Below are 19,732 nucleotides of genomic sequence, written 5' to 3'. Positions count from 1 at the left end.
AATTATGATTGGCCAATCACTGACCAATTTTACCACCTCTATGTAGTATAAGGGTCAACAGATATGGAATACTATGAGCAGATTGTGTAGGTAAATCCTCATACTACATGGAGGTGGTAACTGGTCAGTGATTGACCAATCATGCAATCATAATTGAAAAGGTGTACCAGGATTTAGAGGCCACAGCCTACTTAACAGAACAACTAATGAGATACTAAGACACACTATAACCAGCACTGAGCTGATTGGACACACCTAGAGAGAGCTCTTGGCATTTGGGGCAGACAACTGGGGCATTGAAAAGCTGGTAAGTACTTTTGGGGATACTGAGAAGCTGAGACTTACTAAAGAGGGGCACTAGAAAGCTGTACTTCAGGGGGCCGTGCACATGGCATGTATGACCACACCCACTTATGGACAGCGCAGAATACAGATAGCCAATAATATTCTATCATCCTGTATGAGTACCGTTAATAATAATACAAACATTTTTATAGCGCTTTTCTCCTGTCGGATTTAAAGTGCTCAAGAGCTGCAGCCACTGGGACGCGCTCAAGAGGCTACCCTGCAGTGTTAGGGAGTCTTGCCTTGAACTCCTTAATGAATCGGTACTGACCCTAGCTAGGATTCGAACTCTGGTCTCCCATGTCAAAGGCAGAGCCCTAAACCAGTACGTTAAGCTGAATACCCACTACAAAGACTGCAGCAGATGGTTCGGAGGATATGTACCGACGGAAGATGCAACAAACAATCGTTTCCTGATCCATCTCCTTCAATCGTGCACCATGGGAACAAATGACAGGAGTGAACACAATGTTGAACAATCACAGCAGTTAGCGTGGGGGTCAATGGAGACCGGAACGTTAGTCTACGATTGGATCCATCATAACGGTCGCTCAAACAAAATGATTATCACGTGTGACCGGCCATCATTGAACATTGTTTAATGAACATTCATTAAAAGATTCTCCGCCATATCACACAAATAGTCACTTGTCATTAAAGATTCGACACAAAACATCAGGTGGGTATGAGCTGCACAAAATGCAAACTTGTCTCTCTTTTTGCACACTAATCAAGCGATTACAGCAGGCAGTGCTGCACCAATTGTGCATTTTCTGTTAGAAACCACCTACCAGATAAAAGCAAGATAAGCAATACAAAATTATTTAACCTAAAACCTTGCATCCTATAGAGCTAAACAGAAAGTCATTTCTCCTGTCATTATATAAGGCTCATTGTAAAATTGCAAATGCGGAGGGAGAGCATGCTCTTAGGGAACTGCTGGTACGCTCCCCCTTATCTGGTTGGGTCTGTAACACTGTGATTCCAATGATCACCAGCAGGAATCTGTCTATGGCCGGCATTGCACATGCATTATGCATAACTGGGTCCTGGCTGAAGGTAATGCTGATCTAGTCATTATCAGCATGCTTTTGACATTTTACCTGCAACCCTCATTCACACCACCCTACCCTGCATCCTTTCCAACTACTGTGTTTCTCCGAATTTAAGACCTCCCCGAAAATAAGACCTACCATATATTTCGAGTATGCTCGAAATATATGCCCTCCCCCTAATATAAGACCTAGTGGCAGACCTGCTCGCCTACCTCGCTCACCCGCCCGCTCCCTTTAACTCCCCTGATCTTGCTCCTGGCCCCCTCCTACAGTGAAAACAGCTATGGTAATGTATCCAGTAACAGCGCCGCCCAATACAGGAAGTGATCTGTTTACTTCCTGTCAACGCTGTTACTGGATACATTACTGTAGCTTTAACTGCAAGTCACCACTAATCTGTGGTGTGAATTATCCCAGACATAATCAGCTGGGGGTTCTGGACATTAAGGAGGGGGCCAGGAGCAAGAGCAGGGGAGGTAAAGGGGAACAAGCAGGCGGAATTTATCTATTGTATACACTAGTGGATCTGGCTACCACCATAGACTATAAGACCTCCCCGAAAATAAGACCTAGCACAACTTTTGAAAGACAAATTAACAATAATAATAATTAAAAGTAAGACAGTGTCTTATTTTCGGGGTAACACGGTATATCCCTATCTTGTCTCATTCTACAACATCTATCACCTTATTTGGTATTATTATTATCCTTTATTTAGAAACTGCCAGTAAATTATACAGTACCATACAAAACTAGGACGTGCAAATGACAAACAGACAAAACAAAAATAAACCATAACACAGAATGAAGAGAGAACTCTGCCCTGTTGAGCTTACAGTCTACATCCTAGTACACATGCTAGAATCAGTGATATCTAACCTTGGCACTCCAGCTGTGGTGGAACTACAAGTCCCATGAGGCATTGCAATACTCTGACAGCTCTAAGCATAACTCGGGAAGGCAGAGGCATGATGGAATTTGTAGTTTTGTCACAGCTGGAGTGCCAAGGTTAGCCATCACTGTGCTAGATGGTTCTCGACTATGGCCCAAAGGAGAGTGGTCCACTCTCCTTTGGGTTGTCCTGCCATTGTGCGGCATTTACTCATGGTTATGTGTGGTGTTTTCTGGTGTCATTGTTGCGCAGATAGTGTTACATCATCTTTAGCTGTCTTTAAGCAGTGCAGATGTTTATCACTGTTTGTTAAGGCCTGAAGAAGGGTCTACCCTGAAACAAGTAGACGTTGTTGTCTTTTAACAAACTACTGATTATATTGCTGTATTTCTGCACATTTTGGGATTTCGTTTTGATGGATGAAACCATTTAAAGAATTGTGATTTTTTTTTCCTACATTTTTGCTATATTAACCACTAAAGTACGGGCTTAAACCCCCCAAGTGACCAGGCCATTTTTTACAAAATTAGGCCACTGCAGCTTTAAGGGCTCACTGCAGGGCTGTACAACTCAGCACACAAGTGAACTCCCCCCCCCCCCCCCCCCCGCCAGCCAATCCCAGTGATCGACTCTCATATACATCAACCTATGAGAACTGATCTCATGGAGGAGCGCTCTCTGTGCCTCTCCAGGGGACACCCAGTATATCGCTGCCATAGATCACAGCGCTCCATAGCAACAAAGCGTGTTGCTAGCCTAAAGGCAAGTGACACATCTTCACAGTATTGGGCCTTTAACCATCCCCCAAAAGATGAATGCCCAGTCTGGTGCTGGAGCATGTGTACACACCATAAGGCCTTGCCCTGCATTATGATTTGTATCTCTACCAGCACACAGGTTTGATTTAAAAGGAACCCGAGGAAAGAGACATATGGAGGCTCCCATATGCATTTCCTTTTAAACAATATCAGTTGCCTTGCAGTCTTGGTGATCATTTAGGCATCACTAGTGTCTGAATCACACACCTGAAACAAGCATGTAGCTAATCTTGTCAGATTATTGTCATTGAGACATCTGACCTGCATGCTTGTTTAGGGTCTATGGCTAAAAGCATGAGAGGCAGAGGATCAGCAGGACAGCCAGGCAATGTGCATTGTTTAAAAGGAAATAAATGTACCACTCCGCATGTTTCTCACCTTCAGTTCCCTTTAATGGCAATCTTTATTTGTGACACTCAACGCCAATATTAGGAAAAATATTATTGTTGGTTGCTTACACAATGTATTTATATTCTATTTCAATAGGATTATTTTGTTATGAACTAGAATCACTCAAACCACATGAATCTGCTTACCCGGCGAATCGCTTTCTGCCCACAGAGCTGCTGATCCAGAAAACGTTCTTGGAAGCGGACCAACATTTCCCAATTTTGATTGAAGATGATTAATTAAGAACGGAATTGGCTGGTCTGGAGTCTCTGTGATTAGTTTGGTCATTAACTCCTAGGAAAAGAAACACAGAAAGAATTAGGCTAGAAATGGATATACAGTACGTAATGAATGCACATAAAGAAATAAGAAAACATCAGGGAAGGGCCATCACAGGTCAAAGGCATGCAGCATTCATCCTCTAAAACGACCTACTTCTCTCAAATGTTCAGGTTATTCCAATAAAATGCAAGTAAAAAAAAAAACAACATCAACAGCCCTACTGCACACAAATCACTGAACAATGGCTGCTCTATCTCACATTTAAAGTGACTATAGTCATAAGTCTATGTATGTATTGTGTAGTGCATGTATCATAGTCTAGGGCAAATTTTAGGGGAAGCCAATTAACTTATCTGTACGTTTTTGGGATGTGGGAGGAAACACGAGTGCCCGGGGGAAACCCATGCAGACATGGGGACAACATACAAACTCCTTGCAGATGTTGACCTGGCTGGGAATCGAACCGGGGACCCAGTGCTGCAAGGCGAGAGCGCCAACCACTATGCCACAGTGCTGCCCAAATGCCCCTTTGGCTCAAATAAAGTGATAATAGAGAATGGAGTCACCAGGAAACTTCGTGCCTACCCAGTAGATGTAGTACTGATAATATATTTTGTGCAAATTGGCTCATATTCAAAATTGTATGCACTAAAGTGGACACATTTCGTGCAGAATGTTTCCCATGTGCAATATTGTTGCTGACTAATGAAATAGAACGCATAGGTATTATAATGTCACCAGTGAGCTGGGGCAGAGTGAGCCGAATGATGGCTCGCCCTGCTGCCGCTCACATTCCTGGCAGCGTTAAAGAGACAATGAAGCAAAAAAAAAATGATATAATGATTTGGTTGTGTAGTTCGGATAATTACTAGAACATTAGTAGCAAAGAAAATATTCTTATATTTCTATTTTCAGTTATATAGTGTTTTTTATAACATTGCATCATTCTCTAGTATTTGCAGTTTACACACTACTCCGCATTCTAAATGATTTTACAGAGCAGGCCAGTGAACTTTTGAACTGTCAGAGAAAAGAAAACACAGTGACTGACAGTTGAGATAATAAGCTTCAGAAGACAGAGCTCTCTGCAACTTTGAAAGTTGTGGAGCTTAGTGGCTCTTTTGCATAGATAACAACTGGAGTTTCTTAACTCTTCCTGTACAGGAATCAATATTAGACTCATGTCTCTGCTCCTAATGTTTTACTTTTAAGCTGTACTACATATACAAATCATTATATTGTACGTTTATTTTCACTTCAGATTCCCTTTAAATACTAGTCCCCATCTGAGTTGCTATGAGAAGTAATTTGGGATCCAGTCCGGCTGGAACCCCGAATTACCCTTGTGCGGGGTACAAACTATAGTATTCGCATTATATTAAGATGCAATTGAGCCCCAGGCAAGGTGGTAGATTTGAGGCCCCCTTGTGGTCTTTTTACTAGGCTGAAGTGGAGAGAGAGGTCAGAGAAGATGGCTGGTCGGCCCCTTGACACCCACTAGGCCCCAGGCACCTGCCTAGGTTGCCTGGTGGATGATCCTGTTCTGATTATTATTATAGCGGTGCCCAGCTCAGGCGCCGAAACATCCTGCTTCAGTTAAACATTTAAATAAGATAACCATGCATGAAAACACTATATGCTCCTAATGTACAAACCTCAAGCTGGGAAATTCCACTGAAGCTACTACAATATTTCCTTACTCCATTTAGAAAGAATTATTGTGATTTATTACTTCATAAAGATTAACCATAATTCTAAACACAGCTGACCTCCAGCTTTGCTGACAGCAATTGCAGGGTTTCCCAATACAATCTGACCAGCAGACTTTCTATAAACAGGTCAATCAGTTCTATGCGTGGTAAGAATGATGCACGTAGCACACAACGGTCTCAGTTTCCATGGAGTTCAACTTGGATTTATTGTTTAAATTATGCAAAAATGTGAATTACATACTAGGTTCCAAAAGGCAAAGATTGCATAATTTAAAAACTGCGTATTGGTAAGGAGGGACTGCCTCTCGTGGGCCATGGAGGAGGCTTCAATTACCAAGATCACTCTGCAACATGGCAGCTGCGGGCTCAGGACATAAATGTAGCAATCAGCTTGTTAGGGAGATTTGACCATTTATTGGTATTACATTTTTTTTTATCACCAACAGGCAGTCTGTTGCTGTGATCTGTTACTGTGAGAGTGTTAAAACATACTGTTGCAGCCAGGGCCGGATTTTCTATAAGGCACTGTAGGCTCATGCCTACAGGCGCCTAATAATAAAAGGCGGCTTACTCCCATCCCTGAGTGCTTCCCTCCCCCCTTCCCTATGCAGAGTCCTGAGCAGAGCGTAAATGAGAGATTAGACACCTGGCTCTCTGCATTGCACTGACAAGATCTCCCTTCAGCTGGCAGCATCTCTAGATATCTAATACTTGGGGCACCTCTAGCTTCTTAATATTGGGGGTACTTCAGGCAACCTTATACTAAGGGGCACCTGTGGCTACCTATGATGGGTAAGGAAATTAGGGGAGAGGAAACAGATGGGCCAGCCAGCATACTTGTAGTGCAGTTCAGCAGGGGTTTGTGGGTTCATGGAGGGCGAAGTCAAGGGTGCCAGAACAACTGTGCCTATAGGCTCTGGTGATGTAAATCTGTGCCTGATTTCAGCATAGAGATGGTGGGTGCTAGGTGGGACATGGCTCTCTAGCAACCACCATCTCTATGCTACAATAATATATTTTAAACACTCTGAGGCTCCATTCACAGTGGGATGTTGTAGAGCTGCGTTAAAGAGACACTGAAGCAAAATAAAAAATAATGATATAATGAATTGGTTGTATAGTACGGATAATTACTAGAACATTAGTAGCAAAGAAAATATTCTCATATTTTTAAATTCAGTTATTTAGTGCATTTTATAACATTGCACCAATTTCTAATATTTGCAAATTACACACTACTCAGTATTCTAAATGATTTTACAGAGCAGGCCAGTGAATTATTGAACTGTCCTCTGCAGAGAAAAAGAAAATACAACGACTGACAGTTGAGATAACAAGCTTCAGAAGACAGAGCTCTCTGCGACTTTGAAAGTCGTGGAGCTCATTGGCACTTTTGCATAGAAAACAACTGGAGTTTCTTAACTCTTCCTGTACTGGAAACAATATTAGATTTAGGTCTCTGCTTCTAATGTTTTATTTCTTATACTATACATACAAATCATTATATCATAATTTTTTTTCAGCTTCAGTGTCTCTTTAATCTTATAAAGCACTTTACCGCACTGCAATGCTAATCCTATGCGTCATTCACAGTGCGACTTTAGTGTCGCATTGTAACGTGTAGCGTTATGGTAACGCACAGGTTACCAGGATCAGGAAAGCAGACTTTTCATTGCCTGTATGCTTTACTGTACCTACTGTATGTGATGGTACCGCAGAGTTATTGTGCGTTACCACTTTTTTTTGCGTTGTAATGCTCGTTGTGAATTTAACATCGCAGTACAACGCAACGTCCCACTGTGCATAATCCCTCACACTAATGGAAAAGTAACAATAAATGGTGAAACCTCTGCCAGACTCTTTGCTCTTTTTCTGATAATTTGAGAACTGATAATGTGAGAACTCCCCATATCCTATAGGTGGTCATACACCATAACAACTGCTTTTTAACTCTTAAATTCTATCAGTTTTCTTGATTGATTGCATTGTTTAATGAAACCAAACCAATCCCCTATACAAAAAATTTCTTTAAAAAAAAAAATCAATTAGAATTTTGTACCATGGCCAGTCGTTAATTTTATTTCAACTAAAAAAAAATGTTTTTTGAGTTACAATAACTACAAATCAAACCTACAGGTGGTGTAACAAAAACATATGAAACACTAGGTATTTCATATAGTCTAAATAATAACAAAATAATAACAAAATAACCTTTCTTAGATGTGTGGTACAGCCAAAAAACACCATACATGCTCTTCACATACAGTAAAATTGCCTTGCGCAAGCAGCACACAGCAATTTTACCTGTGTTTACACCACTCACATACCAAAACATAATATACAACATGTGTCAACACGTTATGCATATAGTACAACACAAGTTATAACATTAACCCTTTCCAGTTGAATTTAGCAATTGCCCAGGTCCCCCAAACTTAATTTTTCCTGCTTTGCCTTAAAAGAGACTTCGTAACAAAAATTGCACCCTGTTTTTTATCATCCTACAAGTTACAAAAGCTATTCTAATGTGTTCTGGCTTACTGCAGCACTTTGTACTATCACAGTCTCTGTAATAAATCAACTTATCTCTCTCTTGTCAGACTTGTCAGGCCTGTGTCTGGAAGGCTGCCAAGTTCTTCAGTGTTGTGGTTCTGCTATGAACTCCCCCTTCCAGGCCCCTCTATGCACACTGCCTGCGTGTTATTTAGATTAGAGCAGCTTCTCTCTTCTCTCTTATCTTTTACAAGCTGGATAAATCGTCCTCTGAGCTGGCTGGGCTTTCACATAGTGAGGAATTACAGACAAGGGCAAAGCTGTTTGCAGGAAGAAAAGAGCAGCCTGAAACTTCAGTGCATGAGAGATGCAGGGGGAAAGAAACACACAAATGATCTCTTGAGATTCAAAAGGAAGGCTGTATACAGCCTGCTTGTGTATGGATGTATTTTATATGAAAACGTCACCTCCTATATTAGCTTCTGCGAGGAGGTGTGCATCCCCAAGAAGACCTTTAAGGTCTACCCTAACAATAAGCCCTGGTTCAACGGCAAGCTACGCCGGCTCCGCAAAATCAAGGAAGCAGCACACAAGTCCGGCACCCCTGAGGAATACAAGGCAGCCAGGCACACCCTTAAACGAGAGATCAGCGCCGCTAAGAGTGTCTACTCCAACAAGCTGGGCCTCAGCCTCAGGTCCAACAATCCTCGGGAGGTCTGGAAGGGCCTCAGAGCAGCCACGAACCTTAAACAACCACCTCAACATGCGCCCCCAAGCCTCGAACTGGCCGAAAAACTCAACGAGTTCTACTGCAGGTTCGAGCACCTACCCAATCACCCGCAGGGCAAGGTAGTCACCCCTAGTGCTCCTCCCGCAGCCGCCCCTCCAAGAATGGTCCATGGTCTAGCAGAGCCGGTGGCAATCCAGGAGGCTGATGTACTAAGGCACCTCCAAAAGCTGAACCCCAGGAAGGCTTCTGGCCCAGACGGTGTGTCCTCCTCCTGTTTGAGAACCTGCGCCAGCCAGCTTGCCCCTGTCCTCACCCACATATTCCAGAAATCACTGACGGAGGGAATAGTTCCCACCTGCCTCAAAAAGTCTATCATCATACCAGTCCCCAAAAAAACGGGCATCACGGACCTCAACAACTATAGACCTGTTGCCCTAACTTCAACCGTCATGAAGATCTTTGAAAAACTGGTCCTCGCACATCTGAAAGGGGCCACTGACGCTCTCCTGGACCCACTTCAATTCGCATATAGAGCCCACAGATCCATAGAGGATGCCATAAACATTAGCCTGGCCTTCATCCTGGAACATCTAGACAGGCCTGACACCTACGCCAGAATCCTCTTCCTGGACTTCAGCTCCGCCTTTAATACCATTCGCCCTAACATCCTGTACGACAACCTAGTGCAACTTGGCGTCGATCACACTCTCTGCGGGTGGATCAAGGATTTCCTCACCAACAGGAAGCAACTAGTAAGACTCGGCGACTGCTCCTCCCAGGTGAGAACCACCAATACTGGTGCTCCCCAAGGGTGTGTACTGTCTCCGATCCTGTTCTCCCTGTATACAAACTGTTGTGTCTCAACCGCAGACTGCGTCAAGGTTGTTAAATTTGCGGATGACACCACTATCCTCGGCCTGATCAGTGGAGGGGACGAACGCTCCTACCATAGCGAGATTGAGCGGATTGGCAACTGGTGTAGGAGCAACAAGCTTGTCCTAAACGCTGCAAAGACTGTTGAGTTAACTGTGGACTTCAGGAAGTGCCCTCCCCCTCTCAACCCAGTCATCATTGAAGGCACTGAAGTTGCCAGAGTATCTAGCGTTCGGTTCTTGGGCTCAACTATAACCGATGATTTGAGATGGGGAGAAAACATCACTAAATGCCAAAAAAAAGCCCAGCAAAGGATGTTCTTCCTGAGACAACTGAAGAAGTTCGGTATGTCCCAGGAGCTGATGACAAGTTTCTACACGGCCACCATCGAGTCTATCCTTTGCTCCTCAATCATCGTATGGTATGCAGGTGCCACCGCTAGCGACAAGTATAAACTACAAAGAGTGATCAAGGCTGCAGAAAGAATCATCGGGACTTCCCTGCCATCACTGGACCTACTTCATGCCTCCAGGTTAAGCAGCAGGGCAAACAGGATTGCACAAGACCCCCGCCATCCCGGCTGTCGCTTTTTCAACCACATGCGCACAGGCCGCCGCTACAGAACTATTCCAACTAAAACTTCCAGGCACAGGAACTCCTTTTTCCCCCAAGCTGTGCTCGCCCTGAACTAGCGCCTCCACACTCAGCACGCCCTCCGGGCAGGGCCTCACGGACACCGCGCTCTACAGCTTAATGCTATATAGACCCCTGTACTATGCCCTATACTGTGCACGTGTGCTTCTATATTGTCTGTGTTTTTTGTATTTCTGCACTATGACTGTTTTTTGTATTTCTGCACTATGACCGTTTCCCTCGCTTTATGTTTTCTTTTGCTATGTCCAATGCCAATGTGAACCAAAAATAATTCTGAGTGCGGCATCCGTCACACTTAGCTAAATAAATCTGATTCTGATTCTGATTTTCTATGTGTGGACATACTGTACATCAACCTACTTCCTGTTTTGGTGGCCATTTTGTTTGTTTATAAACAAACTTTTTAAAACTGTTTTTAACCACTTTTAATGCGGCGGGGAGCGGCGAAATTGTGACAGAGGGTAATAGGAGATGTCCCCTAACGCACTGGTATGTTTACTTTTGTGTGATTTTAACAATACAGATTCTCTTTAAGGAATTGCTGTATGCTGAAGAGGAAAAACCAGGGGGGTCTCCTACTCCCCGCCCTAGAGCAAGGATGTGAGCACTAACAGTGAGTCGGTCAGCACCAGCTCGTGCACTGTAGCTCCGCCCTCATTGCACATGCACCAACGTAATTAAGTGCTGATCCACATGGGGCGGCACCAGGGCGGACTAAATCTGGCAATGGTACTTAGTGACAAGCCTAAATGCTCCCATATAATATCTATATTACGTGGCACAGAGGTGGAGAATGGGGCCAGCGGACTTTGTCAGACACTTTGATCTAAGGCGGCTAAGGTTCTTATGGATTTTATCCAGGAAAAGCACCCCTAGCAACGGCCATATTTTCCTTTGTCAGACTATGTATGGCATTGAATTAGAAAAGAGGCGGCACACTGCTGGCTGCAAAAAGATTCATGTATTTTGAAACAGAAGCACTACATGTTGCGGACTCAAGTCCTTCATCAGGTATATGTTATATACCTGTTGTAGGACCTGTGATTCCGTAACATGCAGTGCTTCTGTTGAATGCAAGCAACTTTTTGCAGCCAGTAGCGTGCTGTCTCTTTTTTATTTTGGCTGGTTCTAGGACCATTTTGAGCAATCCGGTCGAGCCTTGGCACAGGCAGATTACCAGGTTTCATATACCTGAACAGCTGTTTCTGTGGTACCATACACGTGATTGTGTATGACTTTAAACCTACTGGAAAAGGCTAGACACAGTCCGACATGGGATTGGAAAGGGTTAATGCGTGCACTATCTACATGTGAGTAGCACTATGGGCACAGCGCGTGTTGCGCTGGTGACATAAACACTGGTGAAATAGCCATGTGTGGTCTGTGTACACCATATTCACCACGTTTAGTGAATCAACCCCATAGTATGGAATTTAGTCATATGAAAAGACAAAACTATGAAAGTTAATCTCATAAATGATAAATGCAATGTTTAATACTCAGCAAAGACATTTATTCCAAGTCCATGATGAAAATTGTTATATTTAAGTATTCCCTAAAATGATTTAAAATTCCCACAAAATATACGAATAACTATGAAAAACCCCAAGCTGCAGCTCTCTGCTGTCATTCTAGCACTCTGCATAGCAACGTGCCAATAATAGGCTGTGTAATGTGAGGACTCCGTACAGAATACACGTACAATACACCGATTTGCATTCACATTCAATTAATCATGAGCACTGAGCCATAATAAGGGGTTTTCTCTAGAGAACACCGTATTCCAGAATGCTGCGCTGCAGCACTGAATGTGTAACCACAATTGAGAGGTCATTGGAAGAAAGGTAATTGTATTTTCGTGTTTGTGATCTGAGTAAAGCTTGACAGAGCATATTATACACAAGATGATGAGGGCTGGTGTTGATTTTGCATTAAAATTTTTGTCTCAGGAGGAAATTAACTCATCAGGCTGCAATAATATTGTCCTGTATCTTACAGAACACAGTCATCATGAGAGAATAATGGAAGCAGTCTTTGGTGACCTTCTAAAAAGCATATTTTTTCCTATAGCACTGACTATAATTTTCCAAATTTCTAAGATGAAAGTAACATATAGATCAGGAGTTCTCCTCTCCGCCACTGATCTGCATACTTGGTCCTGGTATGGGACTCAGGTATTGTTATAGGCAGATTTTAGAGGTAGGCCAGCAGTGGCAAGAGAGTGACCCCGAACTCTTGCAGAAGGCAGAAGGAAAACAGAGAAATGCACTCTGTATGTATTTAGAGAGTTTAGCCTGTCTAAGAGCCCTTTTCCACTAGCCGCGATCCACTTAAAGAGACACTGAAGCGAAAAAAATACATGATATAATGAATTGGTTGTGTACTATGAATAATTACTAGAAGATTAGCAGCAAAGAAAATATTCTCATATTTTTATTTTCAGGTATATAGTGTTTTTTCTAACATTGCATCATTCTCTAATATGTGCAGATTACACAACACTCAGCATTCAAAATGATTCTTTCAGAGCAGTCTGTGAACTAATGAACTCTCCTCTGCCAGAGAAAAAGAAAACAGTTGAGATAATAAAAGTCAGAAGACAGCCCTCTCCATGACTTAATGGCTTTTTTGCATAGAGATAACAACTGGCGTTTCTTAACTCTTCCTGTACTGGAAACAATTAGACTTTTGTCTCTGATCCTAATGTTTTAGCTGTACTACACATACAAATCATAATATCATAACTTTTTTTTTCACTTCAGTGTCTCTTTAAGAAAGTGGATTGCCAGCGTTTTACCGATCATTAGTGCACCATGATGCACATGTAAATTGTGATTCCCTTTTCCATTAACACGTTTAGATTTTCCGCAAAACACAATAGTCGGGCTCCACGATAATTGGTGTGATTGCGTTTCACTCATGACGGCTCATGTCGCAATCGCAGCAAGTGGAAAAAGAAGCTTTTGCAAGCGCAAATGCAATTGCGCTTGCAAGTGGAAAGGGGCCCTAATTCCGCATTATCTGTGACTAATCACAACTGTAATTTGATATCTCAGCTGTGTGAGCTGGCTGCCAGGTATAGCAGTTAATTTGTAAACACAGGATGTTAACCCTTTGTCTGCTTCCATGTCACGCCTCCCTATGAATGAGGTTCCCTGATCCATCCACCTGCACCTGGGAACACGCAACGGCACACGACGGGCGCAAATGAGGAATCAAACTATCCCAGTACTTTACGCGGGAGTTGTCAGGGATTTTAAATATCCGATCCGCTGTAGTGGTCGTTGTCGCTGCACGGTGCAAACCGTCATTCACCTAATTGCGCACCTGTACCCACCACACGACATCATGGAAATGATCGCTTGTTGCTAAAAAAATAAATTACCGGCCATCAGAATAATTGCACTAAGAATCGCGCGGTGGGTGCGAGCCTTTAGAAACCAGAGGAGCCAGAACTCATAACTACCGTGCATGTATTAGTATTTTTATATTGTTTTCTCAATGGGTATTATTTTTATTACTCCTACTATCATATTCACAAAATGCAGTGTCTCTTGTTTCAGAAAATTCCACATAAATCCACATTTCCTCTTCTGTTCTTTATTTCCATACTGGCGGCAAATGTTTTACTTCTCCTCCAGAAGTCAGTGTATTCAGCCAGAGAGTTATGAAATAATGCAAAGGTTTGAAGGTTACAGAAGTACATTTCTCCACATAAACCATGTGAGAAAAATATTGCAGCAGCGCACACCGTGTTTACAATGATTTGTGGCCGGGTCCTGCTGCTGTATGAGGTGTCTCAATAACATTTTGCTCTTCCCACAGTTTACTCAAGAGAGTTGTAAATCCCTTATTAAAGCTGACACAAACACATAGCATCTTGCAGCATTCAAATGCCCAAGTGGAGCACTGAAGCCCAGATGAGATGAGGATAGATTACATATACTGTACACTCAAACCTATCTGGAATAGATACCTTACTTTTGCATTTCACACATCGTCCTCCAGTGGCAGACGGTTCACGTAGTTTCCGGCGCTGGCTGACGGAAGGTCGGAATCGATGTGCCGACGGGTGTATCGTTTACTATCATTGCACAGTGTTTCATTCATTTGAGTTCCAGCTTGTTTCTTTTGTTAAAAATGGCGGTTCCCAGAAGCTGCGTGCGACATCTGATAATGATGGCGTTTTGAGCGATCAGGGGTGCGCAAACGCGGCACACAAAGGGTTGATTCACTAAAGTGTGATAACTGCTATCACAGCAGTTATTGTCCACTATTCCTCAGATGTGTGAGGCAGAATTCCCTTCGGGCTCACATACACCAGCCCAGCCACACAGCCGGTATACAGCCTCAGTGTGCAAACTGTAATGAAACAATTAAATCAAAGCAGAGAGTGGAGCAGATCCTTTGTCCCATTCCTACGTGTTTCTTAAAGCAGCGGTGTGATTAGTTCTGCTTCCATTTTCCCATAATTCAATCTAGCACCTCTAATATTCTGTGAATTAGTACTTAGAGCAGCTGGGGAAGAGAACCTGCCAGACAAAGCTTTTCACAAGTCTCCACTTCCATGAAGACAGTGACCTGCTCACTTCTGCTTCTCTGAATTGATCAGAATCATTAGGCTGATTAGTGCTGGGGAGAGCGGAGCATCGCCGTCAGCAGCGGTTCTGAATACAAAGGCCTACGCCTCATTTATCTCTAAACCTCAGGTCAAATAATGTACAAAGATGTTCATGGTACAATATATTGCAATCTGATTTCAGTTTGTGTCTTAGTAGCAAACACATTAGGGGATAGGAGAAGGGTAATGGAGGTAAAACCGGTGGTTATTCAGGCTTACAAGATTAGATTAGGATAATGGAATGATAGAAATACAAACTGATATATAATGACAGAAATCCATGCAGGAAATGCACATATAGCTAGCGTACAGTACGTTATGCTAATGCACGCTGCTAGTGTGTGTAATCAGAGGCGGCCTTAGAGTACCCGGGGCCTGGGGCGAGTGTTATATGTGGGGCCTAGAGCCATAAGTGTAGGCCATATACCGTACCACCACACTCACAGGCTTGTCTACCTCTAATGTAGTATGCCTTATTATTGTTTAAAAAATTGTTAAAGGCCACTAAGCCAACCAATATAGGAACAATTACAATACATAATGTAATTAAACAGCTAATGGTACTACCATTCGCCGTTTGATTACATTATGTATTGTAATCCTTATTATTAGTTTAGTGGCCTTTAACCAACTGATGGGTTCTAGGCAGGCTGGGGATGAGTGCTAGGCATAATGGGAAGTCCAAAGTTTATATTTCTATCCAGACACACTCCCAGCCAGCCTAGTACCCATCCCCCAGCTCCCCAGCCAGCCTAGTACCCATCCCCAGCTCCCCAGCCAGCCTAGCACCCATCCCCCAGCTCCCCAGCCAGCCTAGTACCCATCCCCAGCTCCCCAGCCAGCCTAGCACCCATCCCCAGCCAGCCTAGCACCCATCCCAAACTCCTCAACCAGCCTTGTACCCATTCCCAGCTCCTCAGCAAGCTCAGAACCCATTCCTTGCTCCCCAACCAGCCTATCACAACTCCCCAGCTCTCCAAGGCAGCCTAGCACCCATCTCCAGCTCCTCAGCCAGCCTAGCACCTATTCCCCATCTCCCCAGCCAGCCTACCACCCATCCCCAGCCAGCCTAGCACTCATCCTCAGCTCATCAACCAGTCTAGTACCCATTCCCAGCTCCCCAGCCAGCCTAGCACCCATCCCCAGATCTCCAGCCAGCCTAGCACCCATCCCCAACCAGCCTAACACTGATCCCCAGCTCCTCAGTCAACCTAGTACCCATCTCCAGCTCCCCAGCCAGCAGAATATCCATCCCCAGCTCTTCAGCCAGCTTAGAACCTATTCCTTGCTCCCCAGCCAGCCTAGCACCAATCTCCAGCTCTCCAAGGCATCCTAGCACCCATCTTCAGCTCCCCAGCCAGCCTAGATCCCATCAACAGTTCCCCATTCAGCCTAACACCCATTCTTAGCCAGACTGGGTATACACCCCAAGTTCCCCAGTTAGCCTTTACCTATCCCTAGCTCCCAATCAAACCTAGCACCAATCCCCAGCCAGTCTGGAGGCTCCAGCCTGAGCCCCCTCTGGCTCCAGTCCATGCTCGACTGACCTAAATGCTCCTGGGCAGGGATGAGCAGAAACTACGCCAGTGCGAATTTACGCATCGTAGTTCGCATCTACGCATCGTAGTTCATAGGCGAAGTTTCAAAACTACGCTTCCGAATTTACGCGTAGCGAAGTACCGCTACGCGTAGCTTACGCCCACTATGCGTAGTTAACATGTGTATTGCGTAGTGAACTACGAATGCGATATTCGTGGCTAATTTTCCGCATGCGATTGTATGCATACAAATTTACGCATTGGAAAGGGGAATGTACGCATAGAAGGGTTCCCAATAAATGCATTTATAAAGAAATTAATGCGTACAATTTTTTGCATACGGGCATAAGTATCCGCATACACTACGCTTTACACTACGCGTAATTGCGTATTTTAACGCGTATTCTATTTGTTTTCGGAGCCGTAGTTTGGCGAAGCGTAATTGCGTAAAACTACGCGTATTTCCAGCGTAGCGAAGTTGGCTGACTACGACCATCCCTGCTCCTGGGCCCCTTAGGCTGAGGCTCTCTTGCACGTTACCTTAATCAGCGCTGCGTAATATGTTGGCGCTTTATAAATACAATAAATAAATAAATAAATCTGACATTTGGCAAGCTTCACGTCAGTGCAGAAATTCATTAGAAAAAATGCAAACGGCATAGCACAGTAAAGTATGCTAAAGACAAAAACCTAAGCAATAAAAGGGAGGTTGGTGCAAAATATAAGTTGCGTAAAGCAAAATAGGAAGATCCGTGTAATTGTTAATGACACACTGCTCAAAACACAAACAGCTAGACTTCTGTAGACCTTTCCCTCACCACCACCAAAATGAGCAAGGCATGGCGGGCATGACTGCGGGGGGCCTCCTTCAGGTGGGGGGCCTGGGGCGATCGCCCTGCTTGCCCCCCCCCCCCCCCCAAAGGCCGCCTCTGTGTGTAACATAAGTAGCATAACATGCGATGAAATGACAGTCACTGCACTGTAAGCCATCCTGTACATGTGCAGTGTATTCTCAATTACAGTTCACCTTAAATTCTTTAAATTGTAGGCCACCCTATACACCCCACATTTTGAGGTTATGGAGCCCCCGCCCCCACAGAGCTGCCTCTCTGCAAATTTACAGCTGTGCATGCGCATGATGGCAAGCAGCACAGTGATGTAGTGGAGCAGGAGAGAAAAATTTGATTTGATGCGCATTAGTAAGCGTGCTGATGGAACAGCAAAACATTACCGGCAGCAAATCCTAGCATTGCTCCAGAATGCTAGCAACGTGGGTATTACCTAGATAATGCTATTTACACAATGCACATGACTACCTGGCATAAGCATCTGACCTGGCTACTGTTACTATCTGGCATAGGTGTAAGTCTGACATCTTTCTCACAGTAGCGTTTGATGTACGGGATATGTGTCGGTCAGGGCCGGGTCGAGGCAGAGGCTGGAGAGGCTCCAGCCTCAGGGCGCAGTGTAGGAGGGGGCGCACAAATCACTCAGCTATCATTCCCAATTGTGTTTGAACCAGAAAGAAATAAGAAAAGGGGATACATGACAGTGACTGCAAGCCAGATAACTAGAGATTAAGGTGTTGGGGAGGTTGGGGGCCCTGGGGCACCTCTTAGTCTAACAGCAATCAGTGTGTGATGGCTGGGGCGGGAGGGATGGAGGGGCGCACTTTGGTGTCTCAGCCTTGGGTGCTGACGGACCTTGTCCCGGTTCTGGTGTCGGTGGTCGATGCAGTTTTATTCAGTTTAGCCCGAACACTGCATTCCTCGATCTAACTAAACACTTCTTGATTTTTATGTTCGCTCAACCTTCACATACAATCCTCAGATCAATTAAGGATGAATCAAATACACTTCCCGCCGTTCAAGCAATAAAAAGTAACCAATATCGGGCAGAAAATCTACATTTTAGTAGGCTGCATAGGAATTGGCTGTCATTTCAGCTGTTTTAAAATGACTGTAAATTGATTTAGGCTCCATTCACACTGGCGCGTTGCGTTACTCAGTATTACACCAATGAAAGTCTATGAGGCGTTTTATACCTGCTGCAGAGCGGTGAGATCTGCCGGAAGTGCCCGATTTGATGCGAAAGCAACAGTGCGTTGTCTGGCAATATGGGCGGCGACTTGCAGCGACCGGAAGTCATGTAACTCTATGGTGCCGCAGCTTTTTAAAAAATTTCGGCATTCATGTAGCAGTGTGCATGTGCGAAAACGTATTTTTTCAATACAGTTCTGCGCAATTCTAATTTCGGCCACAGGAAGTGACCACTAGAGAACCTCACTTCCTGCTTGGCTTGCAGCCAGAAGAGAGATTACCACGCATTGCTGCGGTAACCCTCAAAGGCTATTTTTAGCGTTGCAGTGTGATAATCGCAGCGCAGCTATAACGCCGGTTAGTAGTCTGAAACCGACCTTACCGTTCCTGACCGATTTAACATCAATCTTTTTGCAACTTTGCATAATTGAAGCACATATTTGATATTCAACAACATGAATGTAACCTACTAAATATCTCTAGCGGTGTGTGGGGCTTTAACAAATAAAAAAGATCATCTAGCATAGGGAGGCTCCCTATGCTAGATCTTTTTTATTTGGCACTTTTACTGGCCTGATGAAGCGGGCTGAGACCCGCAAAACGCGTTGCCTGTGCTAATAAAAATCCTTTGAATTAATTACAGAGATTTCGTCATTGAGGTAAGCTACCTCATATTACTTTTCGATTTTAAACTGATTTTAGATGCTTTTATTACATTAGGGCGCCTCTTTCCTTCATTATACCAATGAAGAGGAAGTTATAAAATGAAAAAAGTTTCATAGTGCCAAAGCCATAGACTACATATCAGCAATGATGACAGCCTAATTACTAACAGCATGGAGGTAAATGTCCGTAATTGCTGGAGGCCATTCATTCTCCACACACCATTACTCATCACAAGGCTTATCCTAGAGAAACACCGCCTAGTTTATTAGAAATGTGCTTCTGGAGGTGTATGGAATAGGAAAAAAGAGAGTCCGTTACCATACTAAGGCCTCGAGTCACCAAACTGCGGTGTGACTGCCCTGCGCAGGGAGCGCACACCAGTTATACAGATACTAACGCTGGGGGAACACTGGCTGTTTAACCTGGTAGCAGGTTACCCCAGTAACATGTGTGGCGCTTATAGATTAACGGGCGGGCTTCCCCGATTTTTGGGGTCTTTTTTGTTGTAATTTTTGTGCACTTTTTTTAATCAAAAATGTGGTTTTGCTATTTTATCCTCGATTACCAATGAAAGCGATTTACAGGAAATGTATCTAATTGATTTCAAAAACACGCTTTTTTGGG

The 19,732-nt window shown here is 43.9% G+C and overlaps 1 protein-coding gene across 3 annotated transcripts in view; it reads right to left on the bottom strand.

Moving 5' to 3' along the window:
- The window catches only part of C5H8orf34 (chromosome 5 C8orf34 homolog), a 245,957-nt gene that overhangs the window by 178,197 nt on the left and 48,028 nt on the right, over positions 1 to 19,732 (bottom strand). For all 3 annotated transcript variants that reach the window (XM_068237473.1, XM_068237471.1, XM_068237474.1), the window contains exon 2: positions 3,647 to 3,794. In XM_068237473.1, coding sequence (XP_068093574.1) covers positions 3,647 to 3,794 — 148 coding nt within the window. The remainder of the gene's footprint in view (positions 1 to 3,646; positions 3,795 to 19,732) is intronic.

The sequence above is a fragment of the Hyperolius riggenbachi genome, chromosome 5 (genome assembly GCF_040937935.1).
Source record: "Hyperolius riggenbachi isolate aHypRig1 chromosome 5, aHypRig1.pri, whole genome shotgun sequence".
NCBI lineage: Eukaryota > Metazoa > Chordata > Amphibia > Anura > Hyperoliidae > Hyperolius > Hyperolius riggenbachi.
This window is presented reverse-complemented; position numbering and strand designations above follow the sequence as displayed.